The sequence below is a fragment of the Monodon monoceros genome, unplaced genomic scaffold (assembly GCF_005190385.1).
Source record: "Monodon monoceros isolate NGI ecotype Baffin Bay Population unplaced genomic scaffold, NGI_Narwhal_1 Super_Scaffold_18, whole genome shotgun sequence".
Classification (NCBI taxonomy): Eukaryota; Metazoa; Chordata; class Mammalia; order Artiodactyla; family Monodontidae; genus Monodon; species Monodon monoceros.
The window spans coordinates 48212326-48239087 of NW_021703774.1; the positions used below are offsets into that span (position 1 = coordinate 48212326).

The following is a 26762-nucleotide window of genomic DNA, read 5'->3' on the forward strand; positions in this document are numbered from 1 at the left end:
CTTGGCAGCCACCACCATTTGCCCGAAAGTCATACTCACTAGATTCCTTGCCCTTTGACCTGATTCTCAGACCAAAATGCCCCATGAAAACTACCAGATACGTGTAGCCCTGGACACTTGGTACCTGTCCCAGTTCAGATGGGACTTTCTTTTTATCTCAAAACATTTCCTCCTTGGCAAAGAAATTGTTCAACCAATAAGTACTTACCAAGGAGTCCCAGAAAAGTGCTAAACACATGACAGCTACACGAATTTCCATCAAATAAGAAGGGCTAGGTAGGACACAGATGAAGACCACGGATTCTGAAACCAGACTACCTAATTTTGTGTCCTGGCTCCGCTTTCTAAGATTGAACAAATTACTTTGCCTCTCTCTGCCTCAGTTTTCTCACCTGTAAAAGTGGGGTGATGATAACAATAGTACCTGGTAGAATTGATGTCAAGGTAAATGAATCCATATACGTAGGATGGGACTTGGTATACAGTAGGTGCTCAGTAAAGGTTTGCTATTATTAGGAGATAAGATAACTGCAGTAACCAGGTGCTCGAGGTGGTGCCGCTGGACTGAGAGTAAGGAAAGTTAGGGGCCCACGATCCTGGGCTTGACCTCATTGAACTCCCACCGAGAATCTCCGCAAAGATGTCAAGATCCCCCCACGGAGGTTCAGAGAGGGCCCACATCACACAGCAACTATGCCATGGTTGGGGGGGAGGCGTGCTTGGCACCTCCAGGCAGGTGCCCGTTCAACCACACGCCTGCCTCTCTCCAGGGACCATCAGGGACTGGCATCCCTGGAGCGGCCAGGGAGGGTTCCAAGAGCAGGGCCCTTACCAGCTGGAGGTTGGGAAAGAAGAGGTGAGACTCTAGGGAATGAGGGGAGGATAACCTGGAGCTGCTGTGGTATGACAAGTCCAGCCTGGGCAAGCGGTGGAGACAACACAGGTAAACCTGGCCATTAAGCGGGAAAGGGTGTGGGTCTCCCCTGCAGGAATTCGCGTTCGGAGCTGTGGCAGCTGCGGAGCCAGGGGCTTGAGGAAGGAGGTGTGGAGGAAGATTGCTCAGGCATCTTTTTCGAAAAGGAGGGGAAGGAAGCCCTAACGAGAAGCCCTCTGGCTCAGGGAAGAGGTGTGCCGACGGGCGGGTGCCGAGCTGCAGGAACCTTTGCCCCCCGGAGCCGAGAGTGCCCGGCCCGACCTGTGTGTCGCCGTGGACCATAGGCCCCGGTGACACGACCCGCTAGGGATGTCTTTGTCCCAGGAGCCAGGCAGCCGGCCAGCGGGGGCAAATGAACCCCTGGAGAGCCCGACGGTTGGGGGTTGGGGTCTGGGGACGACCCTCGGGGCGCGCGAGCCCGCTCCTTCCCTGCACCCCGCCCTCTCCCCGGGCCAGAGGGCCGCCAATTCCCACCTAATAGTTGTTTGGCCTCCGAGGAAAGCGGTTATAGTTCTCCTCCTGGCCACAAATGCATGGGGATGAGGGCGAGGATGCATGCCCGTAAAATTTATTTCGAGCAAGGTATCTACCGGGAGCCTTAATATGATGAGTATCCAAGAGAGAATACATTAAGGCTAATGTATGCGGGAAGGGCGGGCTGGGGAGTTTTAGAGGCTTGGAAGCTGAGGCAACATCACATTTAGGAACAACACTAAAAGCAGCAGACAGCCATTTCTTTCGACCTCCAGCTTGCTGGGGATGTGTCCGGCAGGGACAGGCTGGGCTGCCCAAACTAGGGGTTCTCAGAGAGAGGCCCTGGGACCCAACTGGGGGTCCTTGAGTCTGGCAAAAATGTAAGGGACATGCTAAGGGTGCTTTTTAAGTTAAAAGAAAACAAAACCTTTCCCACTGTATTCCACTGTAGATTTTGAGAGAGAGAGCATTCTTTAAAACAGAGATAATGTAGAAATGGTTTAAGAGACCCACAATATACCTATAGTAATAGTAAAACCAGGCAACAAGAGCCTGTTATAAACTGTGCCAGGTCCTAAATGTATGCTTTCTCAATCCGCACAACTTGGTGAGGGAGGTGTTATTATCCCCAATTTACAGATGAGGAAACTGAGCCTGGGAGAGATCAGGCAAAGTGTCCAAGGTCCCACAACGGGGGAACCAGGATTTCAACTGGGCCTGTGTGCAAGATGGGCTCACCCAACCCCAGAGCTGGAGGGTCTGAGACATCACCCCACCTGGCTGGTTCTACCCTGTCACTTTATGGAGGGTAAATGGAGGTGGCTCAAAGCTGCTCTGTGTGCAGTGACAGGAGTAGATGACCCACTGGCCTCTGGTGCTCCCCAACAATTAGGCAAATGGAAATGTCTGAGGGACAGATTTCCATCCTTTGGACAGAGTATGCATGTGTTGTAGGGGACAGACACCTAATGCCCAAGGAGGGCTGGGAGTGGGAACCCCTGTCCGGCTGATTGACTCCACCCAGCTGCAAAGTGCCAGCTTGTTGATGGCGTCTGTCAAGTTCAGATTCATCCCTTCCTGTGAGGGGGTGGGGACCTGTGAACTCAACCCCACACTTTAGGAGACGGTGCTCCATGCAATTATTTAGATGAAATAAATGTGTGAAATATGAACGAGCTAGAAAATTTTAAAGAGCAACAAAACAAATCTTTTTTTAACCTACAATAAATTATGATTTTTTAAAAAATAATTTAGAGTCTGAACAGGACAGAAGTTATATAGGTTTCCTAAGAGAAATAAAGTCGTAACCAAAATTTCCAAATCCCTAGTAAACTCAACTTATTCATGCAGTATTTGATATCACGAAATTTTACTTTAAAAACTGGAGTTTAAGCAGATCCTTGCACTCACTAAGACAGCATTTGATCTATAAACTCAGTTCCTGATCCAAGGAGTCGTTTCATTTAAAATGAAAATTTTTATCTTATCTGCAGGAAAGTGTTCTGTGGTGATGCTCTCTGCTGGGGCTCTGCAGAGGGTAAACCCAGGCATGAAAAGACAGCAACATCCCTTGACGAGACAAGGAATCTGTGGAGATGCTGGACCACACAGTACAATACATTCCCATCTGCAGGGCCATCCACCAGCACCCAGGAGAGACACGGCCCAAGGCACAGACCTAAGCCCACAGGGAGAACAGCTGTGTGTACACAGCTATCCAAGCAGACACCATCACACACACTCACACAGACACAAGTCAGATGTACACACATTCACACATACTTACAACATACACAAAGACACAACACAGACATAATCACATATACACTCAGACACACAGAGGAAAACATAATCACAAATAGAGATACACTGAGACATACACATACATAGACAAAGGCACCCACACATACCACATTCACTTAGACACAAACGCACCTGCACATATTCACATATACTGAGACATGCATATTTAGCACACACACATACTCATATGTACACACACATATACCACAGATACTAACACACACTCACACATGCACACACATATCCTGATACAAGGGCTAAGGCATTGTGATTCCAGGAAAAAGCCAATTCTTCTGAAGTCAAGCTGTGTCTATGGAAAGGAAGCCACCTCCGAAATGAGGGAGCTGTCCAACTCTGGAGCGGTGGGGAGAGTGGGCAGTGAATAAAATAGAAAACTAGGGGGAACTAGAAAATTTTGCTCAAAGACCTTTTGGGAAAACTATTGAGGGAATTTGAAAGTTTTCAGTTCTGTTAAGAGTTTAGATCTTCAAATTTTTAGGTCTGCCAAATCGTTTACAATAAATCCCAGGCCAGATTCTGAGATTCTGATTCTACCATGTATGTGATTTTGGACAAATTGCTTAACCTCTTTGAGCCTCAATTTTCTTATCTGTAAAATGGAGATAATAACACCAGTCTCTGGGGTTGTGGTGTTGTGTGATCATATCAGTTAATGAGTATAAGACCCTTAGCCCCATAATACATTTGTCCAAGCTCAATGGCCAGCTCCCTTCTCCCTTTTCCTGACCAGCCAACAGCAAGATGGATTTATATATTTAAAGTGTATCAAAATTATTTCATGCTTCTTTATTTCCCAATATAATTTCCCCCACCGCCCCCTCCAAAACACTCAAAACTCTCCTCCACACCCCTAGTTCTAAAGCATCTGGAAAATGTACAACCCTTTCTAATCAACATTATCCCAGAGTATGAACAGCACATAATGCAACATTACAAGATTCAGTCTTTTTGGAATAAAGAAATCTGTCAGATTCTCTCTTCCATAGAATGAGGGCAAATTTGCCAGACCTTGGTCCCCTCCCCACATGTGAATGGTGAGAGTGGGGCGGTTAGGACCACCAACTACCTGACCTCACTTCACTTTTGCTGTAATGTATTCAGGTAAGAAAGGGCCGAGTTCATATTAACATTTGAGGCTTCTAGTATTTTTCTTAGAGACATCTAAATGCCCAATGGTGAAGTGACTATTTCTTATTTGATATGAAATAACTAAAAACCCTTTGCCTGTAGCCATAACCTATTTCTTCATCAAGGAAGCTTATAAAATACACAACGTGATGCCCAGCCCTCAAATCACCTGAGTGCCCTAGTGGAGGTACAAGGGGCTTGTTTTTCAGAGTGGCCCATCAAACAATGGACTCTGTTTTAAATCCCCAAATTCCTCCGTTAGTGAAGTTTCAGAAAGCTGGGAAGTGGAAGAGATCAAAGGTCTGATGTGGTCTGTGGTAGATCAAATTGCCCTCAGCCCTCTGGTGATATAGAATAAGTATTGTGCATTTTTATTCCCCACTCAATGTTTCTTCATTTCCAAGAAACTGCTCTCAAGGAACCAGGGGCCACCATGAAACATTTCAGAAATGGTTTGTGTTTGTCTGATCGATTTTAATTCTTTGAAAAAGTGTGCTTTCTGTCTCTTTGGTCACAGAAGATGAACAACGTGAGGAAAAACATTTTTTTCCACTAAAGAGACTAAAACTAGAACCAACATACTTGACGATGACTTCTAAAATGTATTTAAGAAAGTGTACCTTTCTGGGAAAGTGGTTTAGAATTTCATATATTTCCACTGGGCTCATAATGCAAGTGAATACTGTAATATTTTAAAGACAGGTATTCTGTACTGGTCGGAATAGTGTTCAGAACAGATTAATATTTTGTAAAATTTGGACTTTGATGGGCCGCTTTGGAATCCTGCAAGACATTGCTTTTTCACTGCCTTTTGGACAAATAGAGTTCTTCTTTTTGTTTCACAAACAATTTGGCTTGACAGCCTAGTGCCCAGGAAAAGGTTTTCCTTGCTTCTTTCTGGATAGGGAGCTGGTCCAGGGGAGATGCTTCCAGGGTTCCCCGTTTGCAGACCCCACAATGCTCCCTATCGGCTTAGCCATCCCCTTAAGACACCCAGGAGCACTCCAGCCCACGGAGGGTGACTCCCTCTGCAAAACGGAACCATGATCTTCCTCTTTAAGTTTACCAGCACTTTGAACTTTGTCAAGTACTTGCAAATCTGCAAGCTCATTTACTCCTCCTAGAGATCCTGAGAAAAGTGAACCTCTAATCTACAGTTAAAAGGGTTTCCCTTAGGGTACACAGTTGGGGGCCAAACTAGGGCTGGAACCCTCTTTTTCTCTGGGATAGATTCTGGGGCTGACTGAAGACCAAGGTTTCCAACTGTGTTCACCAAAGCCACCCCTGTCTGGTGGGTTTCATCCCAAATCCTTTCGCTGGTAAGTAGTTTTTTTGAACTCTGTCTTAAATAACATTTGGCCAATGTATGTTTCCAAAACGACACAATTTTATTTATTTGTTAAGTTATTTTTACTGACTACAAAAAAAGCCAAATGGGGCTTTAAGGAAACACACATATAAATGAAATATTATGCAAATGTTTTTCTTGGAATTCTCTAGTCCTTCCCCACATAGAAGGGGGAGAAAAATTAACGGCAGACAATGCTGCTCTGTTACCTAAGGTTCTCTGAGTAAGAAGGAAGATGGTTTTGAAAAGGCGGGTTGGGAAAATAATCTCAGTGGGGGCTCCTTGATTTCGTCTGGGAATGACTAATTCTAAAGTGTGTCAACATAAAGCCACAGGACATAAGTATGACACCAGGCCTGCCTAAACTCATACCTAAGTTCTGGAATATCCAAATCAAAGAATTATAACAGAGGTACAGTTAAATTAAATTAATTAAAAGTTCTGTTATTCGATACATATTTTAAAAATAAAACTTTCCAAATCAAAGTCACTGCCATCACCATTGACAATAAAATCCTGTTTTCTGGTCACAACTCCCCTTTTAAATCACCTGCTAACTGTGGCTGAAGGAACAGAGGACTGAGACCAAGGATGCAGTTTATATGACAAATCATAACTAGATGTGTCTGGTTTTTTTCCCCCTCCTGGCTCGTTATTTGCTCTTTCCCTATTAAAGACACTCCATTTTTACTGAACAGTTTAGGGTTTCCTTATTTATATGTTCCCTTATTCTAAACCAATGTATCTTGAAGAGCCCATAACATAATTTTCCAAAATGTTTTCATTAACTTTCTCTTAAGGGATCTCAATAACCTAGTAAGAATAATCTCATAAACAACACAGCTGAAGCATAAAATTCCAATATTAATTCTTTTAAACTTAAGGATAAAAGGTTTATTGAACTTTGTGATGGTGATGGCAGCATTAAATATAGTAGTAATCTGGGCCAGCCACAAAAATATTGGGAAAAGTAAAACAAACAACAAACAAACAAACAAAAACACTGATATCACATTTAAGGTAAATTATATTCTCTAATATAATTCTATTCACTTACATACTTTGAAAATACTTCAGTCTACATCTTATCTAATTTCTAGTTTGTTTTCTAATTTGTCTTGACAAATGACTCACAACTAGGAAGAAGTCAGAAAATCCTTTTCATATCAGAAATGATCACGCCTAACGTTCTATTTTCCCTCCATTTCTCCTCCAGAAGCCTTCCCACCGCGGGTCCTATTTGTTTCATTTGGTGGTTTGACGACCCTTTGAAAATCTCCTTTGTTCTTCTGCTTAGCTCAAAATATAGTAACCTCTTCAATAAAAGATCAAATTCAAAAGTATCCTGGAGACAATTTTGATGTTACCATTTTAAGGCTGAATCTGAATAACATTTTAATAGGAGGAGTCCCATAGTCAATAAAATAAGAAATGTAAACATATATTTGCAGGTATAGAATTATCTTCTAGATTATATACTGACACAGAATTAGTAATCTTCAGTAGGATATTGAATATTCTCAGTATTTGCAAATAAAACAGAAAAATCACATTAAACAAATCCATGACAGTCTATGGAAATGCCGTACACATCTATTTCCACTCCATTTTTCACATTTAATCATTGCTAAATCTCCACAACGTATTTTTCTGATGTCTCATTCTGTGGCAATATTCCATATGTTTGGCAACCGGTCCCTCATAAGAAGAAACTTTCAATTAATTTGGCCGCAAGTTTTCTCTCTATTAAGCTATTCCCAGAACCAATCCCTTAACCCCCTAACATTATAATGAAAACAAATTATACTTTAAAGGCATTTGGGCGTGAGATGCCGCAGTAAAACATGTGTGACTAGACCCAGATTGACAGAGGGAAGGGGAGTGGGGCGATCTGAGAAAAGAAATCCACCAAAATAACAACAGGGGTTAGGAGTTGCCTCCCAAGATGATTTTCCAGTCCGCCACTAACACAGTTAACCCAAAGTACATTCTCCAAGGGAGAATCAATTTCAATTTTGCCAATTAAACCCCAACCTGTCCACCTACCCCCAACTGCAGTGCCTCAGAATGGTTGATCTGTGTTCCATTTTGATCAGGGTTCCGTAAAACTGAGGACTAAAACAGGTAAAACCTCACAGCGGCATGTGAGGTTTTCTTCCTACAGCAAACAATAGCCCAGCTCCAGGGCTGCTTCTGGTTCTGGACCCAGAAACTGCTCTTCCCTCCCAGGCCTCCTGGGAACACAGTGAGAGAGATGGATCTCACCTCTCTGTAGCTTGCTGGGCACTCAACCCCCAATGGCACCCCGGTGCTCAGAATTCCTGCACAAACCCATGCTCCTCCCCGCAAAGATCTCACAAAGGAAAGAAGGAAGAGACAGAGGAAGGAAGGGATAAAGGAAGAAGAGAGAGAGAAGGAATACAGATATTCAAGCCACGATGGAATTTTACTAAAAACAGTAGACCCTGTTCGCTCACATTTGGGTTACAGGCATTGTTAACAACGCATTCCAGGAAGGGAGGAAAGGCGGAAAACCATTACAAAAGTAAGCCCCACCCCCAGCCATCTCGGAACCCAGCAATCTATATACAGTAATGCATCTGGCGCTGCCATAGCAAACTGCTGTTTCAGTCTGTCTCCAACCTTAGGTTTCCCAAAGTGGGTAAGATGACTCCTTGCGTCCACTCAGCAGCTAAACTGGTTCCAAGTCTCTCTGCATTCCAAAGCTTCTCAGCCCGAATCCTGATAAATTTCCCTAATGGCACAAGGTCCCTCCATCCAACTCCACCAACCCTCCCCCTCCACAACTCCTTAATTTGGAGAAGATTAGTTTCCCAGGGAAAACCACAAGATATCCACCATTACTGACTAAATCAAGAGGCTCGAAGGAGATTCCTTAACAACGTGATAGAAAGAAAGGTGAGTCCCTGTTAACTAATTTCCCAATCTGGATGACTGCAGGTATGACTGTCTCCCTCCCCTTCCTCCGCTGCAGCCCTCCCAGCGCCTGAGTCTCTCTGGGTTCTGTCTGCTAATGCGGTGCTAAGTAATCACTAATTGACTGTAGCACAGAGTGAAAGGACACTAAAATCCGAGGCAAAAGGGAAGTGTTAGGACAATGGAAATATTTAGGACTTGAGGCTGTCTACACCTGGTCAGCGGGGTCATCAGGTCACTGTTCAAAATCCAAGACGCCCCTGTGGGCTGTGTTTTGTCTACTCAATGGAAAACCATTGCCTTGCCGGTTTCCCGCCTGCCTCGACCCCCACCTCACCTCTAGGACTCGATTTTTTAAAAATCGACCCTGGTATTTGGTCGCGTAGGCGGTCCCCAAGACGTCTTGAGGACTCACGTCGCTCTAATCCCCAGAGCGTTCAGCCTACATTCTTGTCTTAACCCCGCTTTGTTTTCGGCGTGTCAAGAGGGAGGTACAACTAGCTTTGGTACTCCTTCCTTTAACTTCCGCCGCTCCTGGTTTCATCCCGCCCGGGGTTTTGCTAGTAATTCTTCTTCCTGATTAGTTTCACCCTTCAGAATCCTTTAAAAGACATTCGCCCTGTCTTCTTTAAAAAAAAAAAAAGCTTTCATCCGTGATGAAGCCAACCGCTGAGCCCCAAAGAGTGAAGCCTGCGCTGAGTGCCAGGCCAGCCGCGGCTTCCTCTGTAGGATGGTGGGTACAACCCGCGACCCGCTCCATTTCTCCCCGGGCACACAGTGTTACCAATTCCCTCCCCATGTCGAATTTAATTTACAACAACGGCTGCGCAGGTACAGACCTCGTCTCTCTTGAGCCTGCCACATTTCAAGCGCTCTTCAAGTTCCGCTGAGCGCTGGGAGCCCAGAAGAGAAGGCGGGCAGGGCGCGCGCAGCGCAGGGACCCGCCAGCTGCCTCCAGGCTCTGTGCCGGAGGAGCCGCTCCCAAAATGTGAGAACAGCTTTCTAAGGGTTAAAAAGTCACGGAAAGACTTGGGCCGCCAGCGTAGGGGGTTAATTTTGTCTTCCCAAATGTCTTCCCAAATTCTGCGAAATGCGTATGCGCAAGAAAAGAGCTTACTGTCGCCGCTCTCTGGCCGCGCTCCCACCTGCCGCGCCTCTTCGCGCGAAAAAAGTCTGCCCGGCTGCAAACAGGTAGGAAACTGGTTCCGGGTTTGGCCAATCCCAGACCGCTAAGGATAATAGGAAGAGGAACGGGCAAGGTGGACGGTGGGAAAGGGCCAAAGAGCAGAAATGCCTAATGCGCCGCGCGGTGGCCGTCCCCCTTTTGCCCCCTGCTTAGTTGCGACCTCCACTCGGGGCGGCTGGACGCGGTGCGTGCGAAGCCGGCTCCGCGGGAAGGGCCGCCCTGTCCGCACCTGCCTCCCCTAGCGAGCCCTCAAAAACCCAGGGCGCGCGGCAGGCTCGCTCAGGACCTTGCACCGCCCATAGGTGCGCAGCAAACGCTTTTGGATGCAATTCATCGTCAGTCCCCCGGGCCACCCAGGCCGGCGCCTGCCCGCGGGGCGGAGGAGCTCTGCCCTGGTGGCGGCGAGGTCACGCAGGTCGCGCTCCCAGACCCGAGGACGCCGCTCCCGCCCGGCCCCGCCTGGCTCTGGTTTTCCGCGAGGATGGACCGCGACCGAGCGAGGAAACCACTCGAGTTAGGTCCTGTCTCCTCTCTTCAGTCCCGACTTTTCGTCTTACCTAGACACGGACATGGGACCGCTCAGTGCAGACCTTCGCCCCTCACCCGCCCCACCTGCCTGCTCTTTGTCCTGGTTAAATCGTTAATTCCTCTCCCTGAGCGCCCTGAGTCTGCGGCTTCCCAGGCGGGCTCCCCTCCGCCCTCTCTGCCCTCTCCGATCTAGGCAAGGGAACGGAGGAGGCCGGAGCCAGCGCGCCCCTCGGGCGCCCTCGGCCTCCCGCCACCCCAAGCGAGGCACGGCCGCAGTCACCCGGGTTTCTCCAAACTCCCTCTGGCTGGTGCGTGGCTCTAGCCCGACGCTGGGACGGGATCCTCACGGTTGGAGAATTTGAATCCCCAACCCGCGAGGCCCGAATCTGCCGACGGGGACAGCCAGTCTGACCTTTAAAAGTTGGCCCGCCCCTGACAATATTTTTGTGACGCGGGGAAGGAGGTTTGTGGCTTCGGGGGCTGCTATTTGGATATCTGTACTGGAATCTGATGGAATTTCAATCTCTATATTTTTTTCCGTTTTTTTTTTTTTTTTTTTCCTGGCACCACGAGAAAAGACAGGAATGGGAAGAAGAGCAAATCCCTGCTCTAGAGTTTGAGAGAACTGCCCACCGGGAAGTGAGTTCACTCCACCCTTAAGAAATGGCCCGCAAAAGGATAAGGTCGGGGACGAGGATTCTAACGCGACCAGTGCAGGGAGCCTCACCCCACGCAGGAGCGCCAGGAAGGGAAGAAAGGGTAGTGAGGCGTCCTGAGGAGTCCTTCGCCCAGATCCTGCCAAATACAAAATCAAATGCCCTTTCCCCACAGCTTCGGGGTTCACATGAGCGCAAGATAGATCTTTTAGGAGACAAGGAAGGGATGGGAGACGCCCGGGCTGGCTTCTCATTTACCACTCCCAGCCTGGACCCGGCGAATCACTCCTTCCTCCCGCGGGGCTGGCCTGCTCCCTAGCCAGCATTCTGGGATGTCCGTTGTCCTTTCCTGCGAGCCCCGGGAGACTACGTGTGAGATGGACCAAAACCGAGGGCAAGGGGCGGATAAAACGCCCACCTCCCTGGACGTCCCTCACTATTCCCAAACGTCTTGGTCAGCAAGAGGGGCCGACAGGACCCAGGTGCGTGGGGGAACTGCTGGATTCGGGGAGGAGAGAGGTTCGGAGGAGGCTAAGAGGCCAGCGCACCCAGCGCTGGGTTAGGCACTGTGGGAACTCGCACCTTGGCAGCCCTGGGGGAGGCAGCGGGGACGACCCCGGACAAAGGCAGGTTGTGCCGGAAACAAGAGAAACCAGCCACCCTAAATCGTGGGCCAAGTAGCTGGGACGCATCAGTTTAGGACGAAGTCCTTTTTTGAACCTATCCACTGGCGCCCACAAAACAAGGAACTCTGCGCGTGCTGGATGTGACCCCGAGGGTGTCGAGGGTGTTGCCTCCTGCAGAGCACTCCCACCACTCAGAGCAAGGAGCCGGGGTTCGAGTTCCTTAAAAAACACTGACCTGAGGCGGCGGGAGGGGGGCTGCCCCGCCCACCAGTCCGCGCTTTAGGGGGGCGAGGGGTGTTCTATTTCTCTACCCAAAGTTGGTCTCGAATTGCTCCCAGCCTCCTCCCTCCGGATTCTCCCGAGCTTCTTGCTCAGGCCTACGCCCCTCAAACGGATAAAGACCCCCGAGTTTGTCCGGAGAAGCCCCAGCCGGGCACGGCCCGATTGGGCGACCCAGGGGCTCTCGGAGCGGGAAGGCCGGGACCTGCTCCGCAACCTCTGCACGGAAAAGCAGAAGGCCAGCAATCGCTTCAAAGATCAGGCCACCCAGGAGCGAGCAGTGTCGGGAGGCGCTGTGTGTGGGGGGCGTACAGGGTGTAAGGAAGAAGGCCACCAAAAGAGAGAAATGATTACATAATTTGATAACGTTTTCCTGAAGGGAATGCGCCTCACCCATCCCTCCAAAGCAAAAGACTATACTGGATTCCAACCCCTAAAACACCCCTAGAGGCCAGGGCACCAGAGGCACTGAGGTTGGGGAATCTCTAGACCTGCGCTGCCAAGTGCTCCATCTGTGGTGGCCCAGAGTGAAGAAGCAGAACCTGGTGGTGGGGTGGCGGGTGACCCTTCCAGTTGGCAGCTTGGAGGGATCCCTGCGGGAGAGCCTTTCTGTTGTCTCCTCCACTACCAGGTTTAAACACCCACAGCCGGAGATTAACCCCTCTTCCTCCCTGAGGCCCAAGGGCATGTCCAACCACCCCCCCCCCATGGAATTCTTAGGCTACTGGGTCCGATGCCCCAAGAAAGAGAATGATCGGGTATATGTGCCAGAGGGGACCAGTCCCCCAGTGCCCAGCACCAAGAGCTTAATAGCCAGAAGCCAGATCTGCTGCAATGGGGGAGGGTAAAATCCACACACATCCCCAAAAGAAAAAAAAAAAAAAGCTGATCCCAAAGCCTTCAGGGATTGGTCCCCTAAATTTTGGCCAGTGCCTCCTCCAACCCAGGCCACAGAACCACGGCAAGACAAAAGGAAGGTCGGACCAACCCCTCCTGGTTCAGCCTTGCCTCACTGGACCACCCTGGGATGAGAGTCCCCTTCTCTACCTCATTAAGTTTTCCACAGTTCCAACCCAGACGCCGAGGCCTGGCGAACTGTAGCTCTGAAGGTGAGTTCTAGGCAATTTAGGAAATCGAGTTCCTGACGACAAAATCAAAGCTGTCTCTGAGTAAGAAAAACGAAAAGTGAGACCTTCTGAGAGTGTGTCCTGCGCATCCAAAGAAAGGCTGTCAGAGCAAAACCCACCGTCTTACATTGCGGTCCTAACAGAGGCCACCTACGGACCGCAACTATTAAAGCACAGCTGTATCGGGTAACAAGGACATGAGTCACACACACCTGCGCCCACTCACACACTCCCCTCACTCACGCAAAGGTACAATCAACTTAAGGTGCAGAGCCTTGGCCAGGGTTTGTGTTTGTGCAGGGGCTGACAATCCACTCCCTCCCTGCCCTCGGTGGGCTGGGGTAGTAAGGTGACAGTCAGTGAATCCCCCACGCCTTCCACAGACACATCTTAACGGTAAATTCCCCAAGGCACAGCGCAGACTTGGAACTGTTTGCCAACAGTTGACAGAAAAAGATACAAAACATAGCTGTAGTATATAGTCAAGGAACAACCTAAGTAGGTTTGAGTGAAGCTATCCTCTTCTAGTCCCTTCTCACAAACTTCCCAGGAAGTCGCGGGGTAGGGGTGTGAGGGGACAGACACGCTCGCCAGCCTGCCTTGGAGGTACTGCTGGGGCAGAAACCATGTCATGGAGAGCCGGGGCGCAGGAGGGCGCGCTGCTGCGCCCTAGTTCCTAGGTAGGCACCCTCCGTGGATGAGCCGGTCCTTACTTAAACCTCAAGGATGTAGCTACCGGTCCACTGAAGAAGTCGCGGGCGGAAGCACAGCCCCTTGGCGAGCGGAGTGAGGGAACCCCTCTTCTCTCTACCGTGCCCAGAGGCTTTCCGCAGAACCCGCGAGCCTGCGGGGCAGGGCTCACGCGGCGCCAGCCAAGCGAGCGCGACGCCACGGGACCTGCTCTGGCCTCCGCACAGACTCTCCACCGAAGACCTCGTTCACCAGCAAGGAACAGAGAAAATTCTCACTGGGAAAATCCCTGCGCGCGCGCGCGCACACACACACACACACACACACACACGCACGCACCTGAGGATAAACAAGCCCCGAGCTCCGGCCGCCTTCCTAATTTCGGGCACGGGAAAGAAAGCGCCCGCACACCCTTATCTCTCTCCTTTCGAATCTGAACCATACTGAGAGCCTGCTCTCGTACCCCGAGTTCACAACTTCGTCGCGGTGCTTCTCCCTCCCTTCATTCCTCGGCTAGCTAGAATATGGCGAGTGGACTTCCTCACCAGGAGCCGGCAGTCCCTGGCGGCGCAGGCGGCGGGCGCCGCGGGCAGCAGCGGCTGCGGACGCACCAGGCGCGCACGCCCTGCGCGCGGGGACAGCGCGTGTGGCCTGGGCTTCTGCGCCGCCAGCCCCGGCGGCGGGGGACGCGCTCTCTAACTTCCCGCCAGCTGGGGTGAAGTTGCACTAGCGGTACTGCGAGCTTTGACCGTAGTCCCCTCCCCCGGCGGGGGAGGAGGGTTTGGGGGACCACCCCAGCGCTTAGGCCTGGCCTGCAGCTCTTTCCTCTGGTGCCTGTCCCCAGACAGCACTCTCCCCAAGGCTCCTAGAAAAAACATGGGCTGGGGATGCGGGGTTCGGTATCCCTAGGCTCGCCTCAAGCACCATCCGGGAGGCTTTCACTTTCGGCCCCCAAAAGCCAAGGGCCAGGCCCTTCAAACGCACTCTAGGTGGTGCCCCTGCCCTGTGACCGCCTCTGCGCCCGGGCCGCCGGCCCCTCGCCCCGCCCGTCCTCTCCGGTCCAGGCTACGCGCAGCGTCCGGCCCGCCCCAAACCGGCCAAAGCTGCCGGCCGTCTTGTTATCAAATTAAGTCAGCGAGAAAGGGGGGTGTCTTACGTTGCATCGGCACACCAAGCATCTCCGGGAGCCCCTTGACAGCCCCCTCCGCGGGGACAGCTGCGCTCTGCATCATCTCCGAGCGAGAGCCAGCGAGTCGCAGTCTACGGAGATTTCTCGTTCTCTCGCTCAAGCTGGATTCAGAAATTTGAAAATAATAGAAAACCCAACCAGACCGCCGAAGTCACGGTGGAAGCCGGACCCTCCGCCTCTACAGGAGGATTCCACAGGCTGCCTGGCCCCCTCCCCCCGCCAGTCCTCAGTCTGTTTCAAATCCCTTTGATCTCGCTCTCCCGGGTTGGTGCACATCCCGGGTTGAGGAGACGCTGTTGCTGCAGCTCTGGCTTTTTTCCCCTCCTCCCTCCCCCCGCCCGCTTCTCTCCCCCTCCCCCTCCACCCTTCGCGTGCCGGCCGCCCAGGAGGCCGCGGTCACCCAGGCATTTTGATTCATTCACACTGCAGGAACGGCCGTGACGTCGCTTTCCGCAGGGCGGCCCGCCCTTCAGCCAAGCCCCCCCACCCAGCAGCGAGCGGCGGACCCAGGCCCGAGTGGTGGTGCTAGCGCCCTGAGAGAGGCCGGCCGGGCAGGAGGGCCGGACCGCATGGAGCGGGGCGGGGCCTCACGGGCCGTTCCCCCTGCTCCCCGCGGTGCTGGCTAGCGCCCCGTGTATAAATACTGCAGCTGGCTCGGCCGCGGCAGCAGGTGGTCCCGGACTGCCGCGTCTGGGACTCGCAGGTTTCCGTGGATCCTCTCGGGGTTCCGGCCTCAGCCGGCTGCTCGTGTCCTCTCCGCCCCTCCGTTCGAACCAAGGGGCGGGGAAGGGCGGGGCAGGCGCTCCGGAGGCCTGGGTCGCACGGCGGTGTCTTCCCGTCGCGCTCTCTTGGTCCCGGGCTTCTCTTGGGCGGACGGAGCGTGCTCCGTAACTAGATGACTCCATCCTCCTCCTCCTCCTCCTCCTCCTCTCCTCCGGCCAATTCCTTCCCCGCCGGCGCTTCCCAGCCCTTGCTCGCTCTCCTCCGCGTCTGGCTGAGGCCGGGCCAGGGACAGCCAGTACTCAGCCTGGAACGCGCGAGTCACGCAGCGGGCTGCGGCGGGCCGAGGAGAGCAGCCAGGGTCTGCGCACGGAGGTGGCAGGGCGCGGGCCCCCGGTGCGCGCCCCCGCACGCCGCGGCCTGCAGCCCCGAGTCGGCTCCTCAGTCCTTTCCCGCCCCGTCCCGACTGCTCTGCCCGCGTCCTCTCAGCTTGTCCTGCCCTCGGTCCTCAAAGACCGCTCTGCCTCAGCGCTGCGACCGCGGGCGTTTTGAACAATTCCCCACCTCGTGTGTGCGGGGCGGCAGCGAGCACACCACCCCAGGGGCTAACCAGCAAAGGCGTGTGTTGTTACGGTATTTACAACACACACACACACACACACACACACACACACACACAGCAATTCTCAACGCGAGTTCCTGGAGGAAATAAAACAGAAGGCCCACCGCTGGGACAGGTCTCCGCCGAGGTTTCCTAATGCTTCATCAGATTCTCTACGCCGCCTGACCGGCAGACGCGGAACACCCGTCCCCCGGGCCCGGCGGCTTTCTGGATCCCAGAGCTCGCGACACCGCCACTCGGAATTCGTTCTAGAGATGTAGACATATGTGTAATCCCAGCATAGTGGAGTCCAGCCCGGGTGGGAAAGGGAACTGTGTGCTCTCTCCAACTTTCCAGCGTGTCCCCTGCTTTTTCTTCTGGCGTTGTCCCCAAAAAGGGGACACCAGGGTTGGTGAGTGTGGGAGCGGATGGCATGGCTGTCAGCGCTTAGAATTTGTTTTCAATGAAGTCACAGTGACTTCTATGTGACCTAGTACTGGGTTGGCATCATCTCTTGCCCTGTTTACCTGCGAGGTAACTCCAGGGCACAGGAAAAAAGCCAAGAACCCGGTGACATTTTCAGTGTTTACCAAAATGCTTTCTACAAAAATTTAGCTAGTAAACAAACACGAGGAAATGCCAGCCTCATTAAGAATCAAAGACAGGAGAAACAAAGCATCGTAGCACTTACACCTTTTTTGTCTGTTCAATGAGTAAAGGGGGGCGGATGGTAGAATTCAGTGCTGGTGAAGGTTATTTGATGCTGCTACTCTCACAAATATTGTTGGTGTGCTTATAAGCTCTTAAATTCGTTTGGAAAGCAATTAGGCAATATGTATCAAACCCATAAATTTTTCATACCCTTTAGCTCATGAAATTCCACTTTTGAGTGTCTATTCCACAGAAATAATAAAATTCGAAACAAGTTTCCTACATGAAGATGCTTATTACAGCATTACATTTTGGAGAAAAATAACCTAAAAATGCAACAAAAGAAAAGTAATATACAATTATTGAAACTAATTATGAAACCTAGCAACATGGAAATGCTTGTGAAATACTAAATTTTTTAAAAAGCAGAATGCACTATTGTATGATTATAAGTATGTAAAAATGTTAAAGATAAAAGCAGTGATAATCCCATTGTTGTCTAGGGTGTGGGGAAATTAGAAAACAGTTTCCTGGTGGGCATGCAAAGAGGGACAATGTCCTCTGAGGGCATTTTGGCAATATCTTTTATAGCCCAACAGTGTGATGGATTTGACCCAATCCATAGAAAAATTTGTCCACAGTAAATAATCAAGAATATTTATAATGATATAGTTGCAAGGACGTTTAAAAAAGAGAATAACCTGCATATCCAACAGCAGGGGATTATTAGAGTATATAAAATGGAATGATACAGTCATTAGAAAATACAACACAAGAGTAATAATGTAGAAAAGTGTTTGAGATTTATAAGGAAGTGAGGGAAAAAAGAGAATATGAAGCAGTATGAACTTTAGGATAATTATTTTTTAAAGAAGCGTAAATAGAAATATATATAAATATAAAAGTGGTTACCTGTACATTATAATTTTTATTTTCTTCTTTTTGCTTTTTTCAGTTTCCTCAATGAGCACGTTATTTTATAAAGTGGAAAAAAACTAATAAAAGTTGTTTTCAAAAACACGGGACCAACTGGAAGGTAATATATCAGAATGCTATTCAGAAGTACATTATGGAAAATAGTATATTAGGGAGATGTATTTTATGAAATTTTTTCTTTCTTCTCTTTTTCAGATTTACTGTAAAGTTGTTATATGTTTTCAGTAATATCCATAAAAGATAAAATATTTATATGCAGTGAAATATAGAGCATATGTGGTAATTATTTTTATAATTTAATATTACATTTTTAAAATGCTCTCTGCGGCTCCTACTCCCCTGATATGAACCTGCCTGGGTCCTGCCCTCTTCCCACTGCATGGCACTAAGTCATTCACTGGGTGAGGGGCAGCATTACTGTGGTGGAGACTCTCCTGTACCTAGGGCTTGTTCAGGGGATGCCACTTTCAAGTCTATCCAATGGCAGAGGAGCCCTGGGAGATCCGTTTGGCTCTCAGTTCTTGACCCTGTGAGCAACTGCTCCCCCCGCACCCCTCTGTGTTCCCACATGTACACGCAATGTAGCTCCACGAATAAATGCCCTTGTTACATTCCTAAACTCTTCTAGAGGTATTTGCCTCCTGGTATGAGCTCAGTCCCATTCCCAAGGTCTTCCACTAACATCTACATCTGCCAAGGTATTTCACTTTCTTCCTGGGGCCTTAGCCTTCCCATCTAATAATGAATCCCCAATAAAAATCTTTCCTTAAATGTATTTTTTAGTGCCTGCTGCTGCTGCAGTTAGCAATAATGATAACAACATAACAGCATATGGTGGTAATAATAATAACCAACACTTATGGAAAGTTTAAAACTGTGTCAGGCACCAGGGTAAGTGCTTCTACATGTATAATTCCACCTATTATTCACAACAGTTCAATAAGTGGCATTGGTGGATGAAAAAACTGAGGTTAACAGGGGCTAAGCTTGTCTCTACCCTCCACAGAATGGAAGAATGGCTGATTCCCACAGAAGGCAGATAATCTCTACTGTGGAATAGCCCAGGAAGACCATTGGGGTGCATCTGTTCGGACTTAAACCTCTGAGCTGACTCAGGGCTTTTCCCACTGAAAGCTGCCCATGGCTGGCCAGTGACGTCCCAGGAGCAATGGTCCTCAGAGCCTCCTCAGACCTGTGCCTTCCAGCTACAACCCAATGGGAGGGTAGTTACCAGAGGATGGCCTGGTGGTGATGTGGCTTTCCCCAGGTCTAAGTTCTGTCAGGGCAGTCGGTCAATAGCCAGCAAGAGTATCTGGTACTTTCTGGACATTTACATATTACATTTCTGGGAACCAAACCCAACACGTCAGTGGATCCAGTTCTAAGGGAAGAATCTCCAGAAACTCAACTTAAGAAAATGATTAAAGCTTCCATTCGTCTTTACATTTTACAAAGTTCCTCCACATATTTTATCTCATTCGATCTTCATAATCATGCCTGGGCTTGGGTATGATTATCAGGAAACGGAGAAGTTAAGTGGTTTGCCTAAGGTCACACTGCTAATAAGTTGCAGAGTCAACTGGAAATTAAATCCAGCCTTTGACTCCCAATCTGGTGCTCTGTCCACTCTGCACAGCAGACTTGTGTGTCTTCTAACCCTTGCATTTTAGGAACTTCACAGAGTGGGCAAGTTCACCCTCAGACACCGGGAATCCTGAGGCCCAGTCTCTTTCTCCACTGAGGGATGAATTCACTGCCTCTGCTCCTTGTCACCCCATCTCCAATTATTTCCTCCTGTCCTTATTCCTCTCAAACCCTCTTTTATCATTTGCATTTTGAAACTGTTTCCTTAATTATTCTCCTGCTGTTGGAATCCTGCTCCCCCTTGTCTTTGTGGCATCCTTTGATTTATCTCTGTCTGGATAACAGCTCCCCGATTCTCCTTGGGGAATTCAATTTTCATTCATTTTTCTGCTGGGCTAGATTGATATAGACCCTCTGCCCTGGTCCATATTAGTCATCCCAGCAGAGAAAACCAGGGAGACAAACCCTAAGCCCAGCCCCTGGGGAGTCACTGTCTTGTTCGGGGAGCCACAAGGAGTTCTCCAATGAAAGGACAGGGGCCTTTGCTCTTCTCCATCTGTCCACCCAGTCCTCCCAGTCATTTGTCACAGGCCCCTTTTGTGAGCCCACCACTTTGTCATTTGTCTCCTTCTCTTCCCAGAATCTTCCAGGGATCTCTCCCCGCTGGGATGCCGATTAGTTACTGCTCATCTTAAACCTGCCCTGTGTCCTTGACACAGGGATTTAAGGGACATGGAAAAGAGATGGTCCTGTACTTAGACATCTAACTCTTAAAATGAGATTATGAGTCAGTAAGTGGCTGAGAAACGGAATAAGTAAAGGGCACTGGGATCCTTAGAGAAAGAAGGAAAGTGACAAAAGCTAACCCTTATGTCGCCGGCACTGCTCTAAGTGCGCCGTATATGTTAACTCATTCAATCCTCACAAATCCCCTGAGGCAGGAACTATTATTATCCCCATCAGATGAAGAAACTGAGTCAGCACAGAGAGGTCAAGTGATGTGCCCAAGGTTGCACAGGTAGTAAGAAGTGGAGCCAGGGTATTGTCATAGGTAGTCTGGTTATATTTCTGCCAGCACCATAAAGTAACTTTTATTTGAAGGTTCCTGGGCATCGCCAGGTGGTGGGTCCACACAGAATACATTACCTGGCAAGGCCAAATCCTCGGATCCACCTGTGCAGCTATTGTACCCCATGGCCTATGTGTATGGGGAGCAGAGGAATGAATTGGGGAATTTGGTTTCATTCTAATCTCAGGGTTCATTCTTTTGATTTCCTATCAAAAATCTAGAGTATTTTAGGTTATTTCTTAATTCGTGCATTCACTGAACATCTATTGAATGCCAGCTTCTGGCTGGACCCTGGAAGACAATGACCGGGGTGTCAGGTGCAGATAGCCCGTAGCCTGCTCTGCTCCAGGATTCCCAGCCTGCCGGTGATATAGTGTCAGCAAAGTTCCCCAGGTGCATCTGCCTTCCTTGTGCTGGGAGGGACTCAGAGACTGGGTTAGCAGACATTTGGGTTCTAGGCTCAGGGTACCTGCATTCAAATCCCAACTTGTGTACATCCTAATTGAGGTAACCTTTGGAAGTTTCCTTGCTTTGCCTTCTCAATGGCTAAATAACAATGGTACTCTCCTCACAGATGGTCACCTGAAGCACCTAGGGAGCTTTTCCCTAGAAACGTTGGCTGGCATCATTATTGTACCCCCTCTGTAGTATTTTGCCTGCTTTTCTTTCTCTTGTTTTATATTTATGGGAGAGGCAAGAAACTCTCTTGGAACTTTCAAGCAAAGACTAGAACTTGGGAGCTCTTCTTTCCTAAAAATGTTAGTTGGGAGAGAGACCCATGATTGTTTTTTTTTCCCCGTTTTGGAGGTGGAGGAGACCCCTACTCTTACAGCATGGTTACAAGCTGAGGTCAAGGTGCCAAAATTACTCCTTGGTGAAATTTTAACCATCTTGTGAAAAGCTCCCACTCCACTATGGAAACAGGCAGCTTTTGTACCAAGCAAAGGAGACAGGATGATACAGCTGGGTGGTGGCTGGGAGAAGGGTTCCCTGAAAATAGCCTTCTGATGCAATGGGTCAGACCATCAGGGCTCACTTGACACCTAGGGCAAGTTACTTAATCTTGCCAACTTCTTTCCTCATCTGTAAAATTGGGAAACGCCTCCCCTACATTGCAGGGTGCTTGTTGGATTAGAGATAATGCATATAAACCCCAGAGCCCTGTGCTCAACACACAGAAGGCAATCAGATGTCATTGTGGTGGTTGTTAATAAGGTGACCCACAGTCGTAATCAGTAACTGGGCTCTGCTCTTTCTGCATCCTTCCCCAAACAGCCTCTCCATGGCACACTGAGATACTCGATGCTATATCTTCTCTTCAGAAGAACCGCTCTGCCCACACAACCTGCAATTACGCTCTCTTTGCCTTTGTTTTTAAAGTTGACCTAATATTCAAGTTCATTTAAAGAAAGAACTTGGACTCCAGATGTTGCACAGCTGACACCCTTTCTCCCTACCCCATTTCCCTCTTCAGTCTCCAGGACTCAGAGGCATCCTGAATCCAAGAATGATTCAGTGACCAACATTTTTGTGGTGCTTTATAGCTGGTTAAGGGCCTCCCCACACCTTTTCTCACCCAAGCCAGGTAGGGCCCATCGTAATCCGACCACATTACCGATGAGGAAACAGTGCAAAAATGTGGGGCTGTCTACACTACCATACCAGGGCCCACTCCCAGAGCCTCTAACCTGATGATCTGTTGTCTCAGCTTCTAAGGAGGAGGCTATAAACGGGGAGCAGGAGGAAGAGGGGTGGGAAGTCCAGCCTGGATCCATTTGAAAATAGCTGCAGGTGTCAAGGCTAACCTATAAAACAACCCTGTCATCATCTTGGCGAAAGAATTTTTACTGGAGGAACTTAACTCAGCAGTTTCCTCTCAGGAACTGACTTACAACCAAAAAAACCATGAATGTGCCAGATGTGGGCAGAGGTGACAGGAGAAAGGCCAGGGTAGGGGTGGGGTTCATGTGAGAAGTGGTGAGGCGGGGGTCAGACTCCCGACCCCGAGACCAGATGGACTTCAGTTTCGCCGACTGCTGGAGGGTGACCCACTCTGAGCCTCCACTTACTGACCGGTATGTGGAGAGTGCTAGTATTGTCACAGGAGGGCTCCAGCTGTTAGCACAGGGCCTGGCACATGGAAAGTCCCCCACAGATGCCCGCTATTGTGAGTGTATAAGGACAAGGAACTTCTTTTACTTCTCTCACTGCTCGGCCATCTCCTCTCTTCACAGCCCTGGTTCACTGGGAAGGGGCCTGCCCTTCATCACCAAAACTTTCTGCCTGCAGTGAAGGGACAAAGACATACTGTGACTATGGCCATTTTGGATGGTCAAAGAAGAAATACTGAGAGCTTTGGGGGGCAAAGGATTTCCCCAAGACCTCACCGAGGAAGCATTCCATAGAAGACATAAACCCTGGCTCTACTCTACATCTGAGCTTTGTGGCTGTGAGAAGTTGCACTGTCCCAGCCTCTGTTTTCCTGTGTTAGCTGGGGATGATAATACTCAGATAATTCGCCTGAGAAGGGGTTGTTGGGGATCATATGAGATCATATGAAAAGCCCGTAAAGCAAATGCTCCGTAAAAGTTCATTCTACTTCCCTGTCCCTGCACACACAGGATCCTCGGATTTACAGTGTGCATAAATCACCTGGGAGTTTTGTTTAAATACAGATTCTGATTCAGCAGGTCTGGGACCTGAGATTCTACATTTCTAACAAGTTGCCAGGCCATGCCCTTCCTGCTGGCCCGTGGACGCCACTGTGTGTGGGCATGCTCTAGGGCACCTATGTCCAATACAGAAGCCACTAGTCACATGTGGCTACTGAGAAATGTGGCTGATAGGAAATGAAATGTGCTATAAATGTCAATTGCATGTTGGATTCTAAGACTTAATACAAAGAAAAGAGTGTAAAGTATCTCATTAAGATTTTAGAAAGTTTTATTACATGTTGAAATGCTAATCTTTTGGATATATTAGGTTAAATAAAATCGTTTATTAATTTCATTTCTTTTTTCTAGTTGCGTGGCTACCAGCAAACTTAAAATTACTCAAGTGGCTGGCATCATATTTCTGTTGGCCAGTACTGTTCCCGGGCGTTTTGACCTGACTGTACTGTGCTCACACACACACGCACACACACACACACACACACACACACACACACACACACACACACACACACACACACACAGCAGTCCCTGTTTTCCCCCTTAGAACCTAGCACATTTTCTGGCTTCGAGTAGGGGACTGATAAGCGTTTGCTGGTGCATGAGTGGGGAGGATGCCCACAAATGGAGCCCCACGAGAGATGGCCCCGCACGCTGCTGAAGAGACCTCAGCTGCAGCAGGGAGCCAGTGGGGCTGAGCAGGTGGCTCTGCCTGAAGAATGGCCATCTCCCCCTTGCAGTTGACCCTGACCTGCCACCCATCCATTCTCCGTCATCCTCGGCCCACCCTCTGCTCTTTTCAAGGCTTTGATGGCAAAGAAAAAGGAATTCTAGTGTTCCCTCCCCAGGGCTCGCCAGATAAAGAAGATGGTCACAGGGTCGCCTGAATCCAGGGACCAGTCTGGGCCCCGCAGGCTTCCTGCCTTCCCTGAAAGCCACCTCAGCTAACACTGGGGGCCCCACCCCTTTCCTCTGCTTTCCTCTCCCAGGCTTCTCTCTGTGGTCTTCACCCCATCCCTGCTAGGAGGGGTGGGGGGTGAAGGGGGAGGGATGGGAGAGAAATCCAAGATCATGGGCACGGGCCAGGTATGAACGTGCATAGACCTCCCTGAGCCCCTGTCACAGCCCGACGGGATCTTAGAGAAAGAGATGGCAAGCAGCTTCTAAAGATGCTCCCCACGTCCACTCTGAAATTAGCAGGACCGCTCAGAGCCCAGATTCCCACATCTTCTGATCCCACCAGCGACCAGAGTCAGGTTCCAGGGCACTGCAGTCTGAGATCTGGGGGTACGAGGACATACGGGGGAAGGAAAACCAGCCCAGAAGAGGTTGTGGTGGAGCAGGAAAGTCCCCAGGGTGCTCGGGAGCTGGGCTCTGCCCCAGACCACAGGGCTCCGAGGGGACTGCTGCCGCCTCCACCGGGGCCTGGGCACGTGTGCACGTGGGCCCTTATCCTCCCACTTCAGTATCTCCCGCACCCGCCTCCTGACTGTTTCCTTTCCACGCCTCTGATACTAAGCAGGACAAAGCATTCTCGGAGCATGTGAACTTACCAGAGGTCAGGGGAAGACTCTGCCTTCATGGTGAGGACTGGAGGCTGGAGCTGCTGTTCTCAATGCGTGCTGAGTGCAGGCGGCTCTAGAGGAAAGTCAGAGAGTGTCTGGGAGGGGAGCGGCACCCCCATCTAGGGTGGGAGCTGGGGGAGGGGCGTGGGGGGCAAGGGCGGGGCTGTTCCAAAGGAGGAGGCCAAACGGACAGATCGGGACAGAGCCCAGGGGAGGCCCTTCTCCTCTTTCCTCCGAGGAAAGGTGCTCTGCTCCCCCTTGGAAGCTGGGGAAATGAGGGTCTGTCTGGGGGAGGGTAGCCGAGGGGCTAGAGGCCGCCTCAGAGAAAATTAAATTGCACTTGAGGGCAAATTCTATTAGGGAATAGAGCCTGTCTCTCAACAGCCTGCGTCCATTTAGGTGATTAGCTCAGCCCAGCACCTCCACCCCAGAGCCTGGTGAGCTCTCTCCCTCAGCTGGGGGAGACGGGCCTGTGGCCTCTGGGGGCCCAGCCGCCCCTGCTTCCCTTTCCTGCCCCCCAGCCCACCCTGGGAGGACCCTTCTCTCACCACTCATGGCCCCCCAGGCTCTTTGAAAGTGGCCAAGAGGGTGTGAGCCCCTGGCTGTCCTCCTAGAGCACAGGCCGAAAACAAGGACAGGCAAGGCCAGGGAGGACCGAGCTGGGATTCCCACTGCTTAGGCCTGGGGCAGGGATGGGGGAGGTCAGAGGTCAGATGAAGGAGACCACTGGGCACCGGGTGGTCAGATGGCTGGAGGATGGGAAGGATCTGGATAGGAGGAGAAGGGGGAAGAGAAGGGGTTCCCGTGAGCGAAAGGGCGCAAGTAAAAGTGAGGAGATGGACAAAGAGGCAGGGTTTGAATGGGCAGAATTTGGCACCAGGGAGTAGGTACAGAGAAATACAAGTGATGACACTTGGAGAATGTCCACTGTAATGATAAATTAATGTAATGGAACAGTAACTGGTAAAATAAATTCATCTGTAAAATGGGCATCAAAATAATATCAAGTACTTTATGGGGTTGTTGTGCTACCTAAATGCACATACTGAGTTCACCAAATGTTCAGGATAGTATTATTAGCTATTGGCTGTGTGTTAATACCTGCCACACCGTATCCAAGCTTTGGCAGGAAGGTCTAGATTGAGGCCCCGTGACTGAGGCCCACTTACGAGCCCCCTACTTCCTAGCACCAGTGGCACCTGATTCACCAGGGTTAGGTCCCTGATTCACGGGCCAGTGTCAACCAGCTGGACCAGCCTCTGGACCCTGCCGGCCATCAGCCCCATGAAGAGATGGTGTGGTGCCTCCTCTCCTCGGTATTGAAAGAGTTTGCTTGATTTCCTTCCATTTCTGGCTACAAAATTATTTCATCTGCTTAGCGAAAGCACCTGAAATGTATCATGAGGAGAGCCCGTAGGTAGTTTCCAGAACGAGCAGAAACATCAGTGCAGGCGACATAAAATGAGTTCTGAGAACACATAATGCAGCAGCATCAATGACCTGCGGCCGGAATTGTTCTATTGTATGTGACCCTCCTCTTGAGGGCTCGTCTAAGGCTCCCCCAAGTGCCTTGAGGACATAGAATTTCAGCCCCAAGCGAGCTTGACTTTTAAACCAAGGGTGAAACCATTTCTTTATATCGCTGGGGTGGTTGCACTAGCCCAAATAGCAAGAAATGTGTGTTCTGTGGGGGGTGTTCAGAGGCGGTGCTCAGAAAGGGAGGGAAAGAAAGGAAGTGCGTGCTGTGCGGAGTGCAGGAGGTCCCCAGTCTCGAGGCCGCGTGCAGGATAGTCACGCTGTTCATTGCAGCGGGGAGAAGCCCAGGACTGCTCTGCCCATTTCTCCAGCCCAGGGTCTCTCTCAGAGAAGCTACCCCCGCCCAGGGATGGGCTCCAGTGAGTCCCACGCACCCCTGCCTCCTGCTCAACTGTCAGGGTGTGGGTTTAGCCCCTGAAGTACAGGTGAGCCCTAGGAGCCGGCTGGCGCCCTCCCCGTGGAGGTTGCCCAGGTCCCACAGGGTCCAGGCTTTCTGGCCTCA

The 26762-nt window shown here is 50.1% G+C and overlaps 1 protein-coding gene across 1 annotated transcript in view; it reads right to left on the bottom strand.

Annotated features, from left to right (window-relative positions):
* The window catches only part of LHX4 (LIM homeobox 4), a 43306-nt gene extending 28112 nt beyond the window's left edge, over nucleotides 1–15194 (bottom strand). Inside the window, exon 1 of the mRNA XM_029229860.1 lies at nucleotides 14894–15194. Coding sequence (XP_029085693.1) covers nucleotides 14894–14969 — 76 coding nt within the window. The 5' untranslated portion in view covers nucleotides 14970–15194. The remainder of the gene's footprint in view (nucleotides 1–14893) is intronic.
* Nucleotides 15195–26762: the final 11568 nt, after the last annotated feature.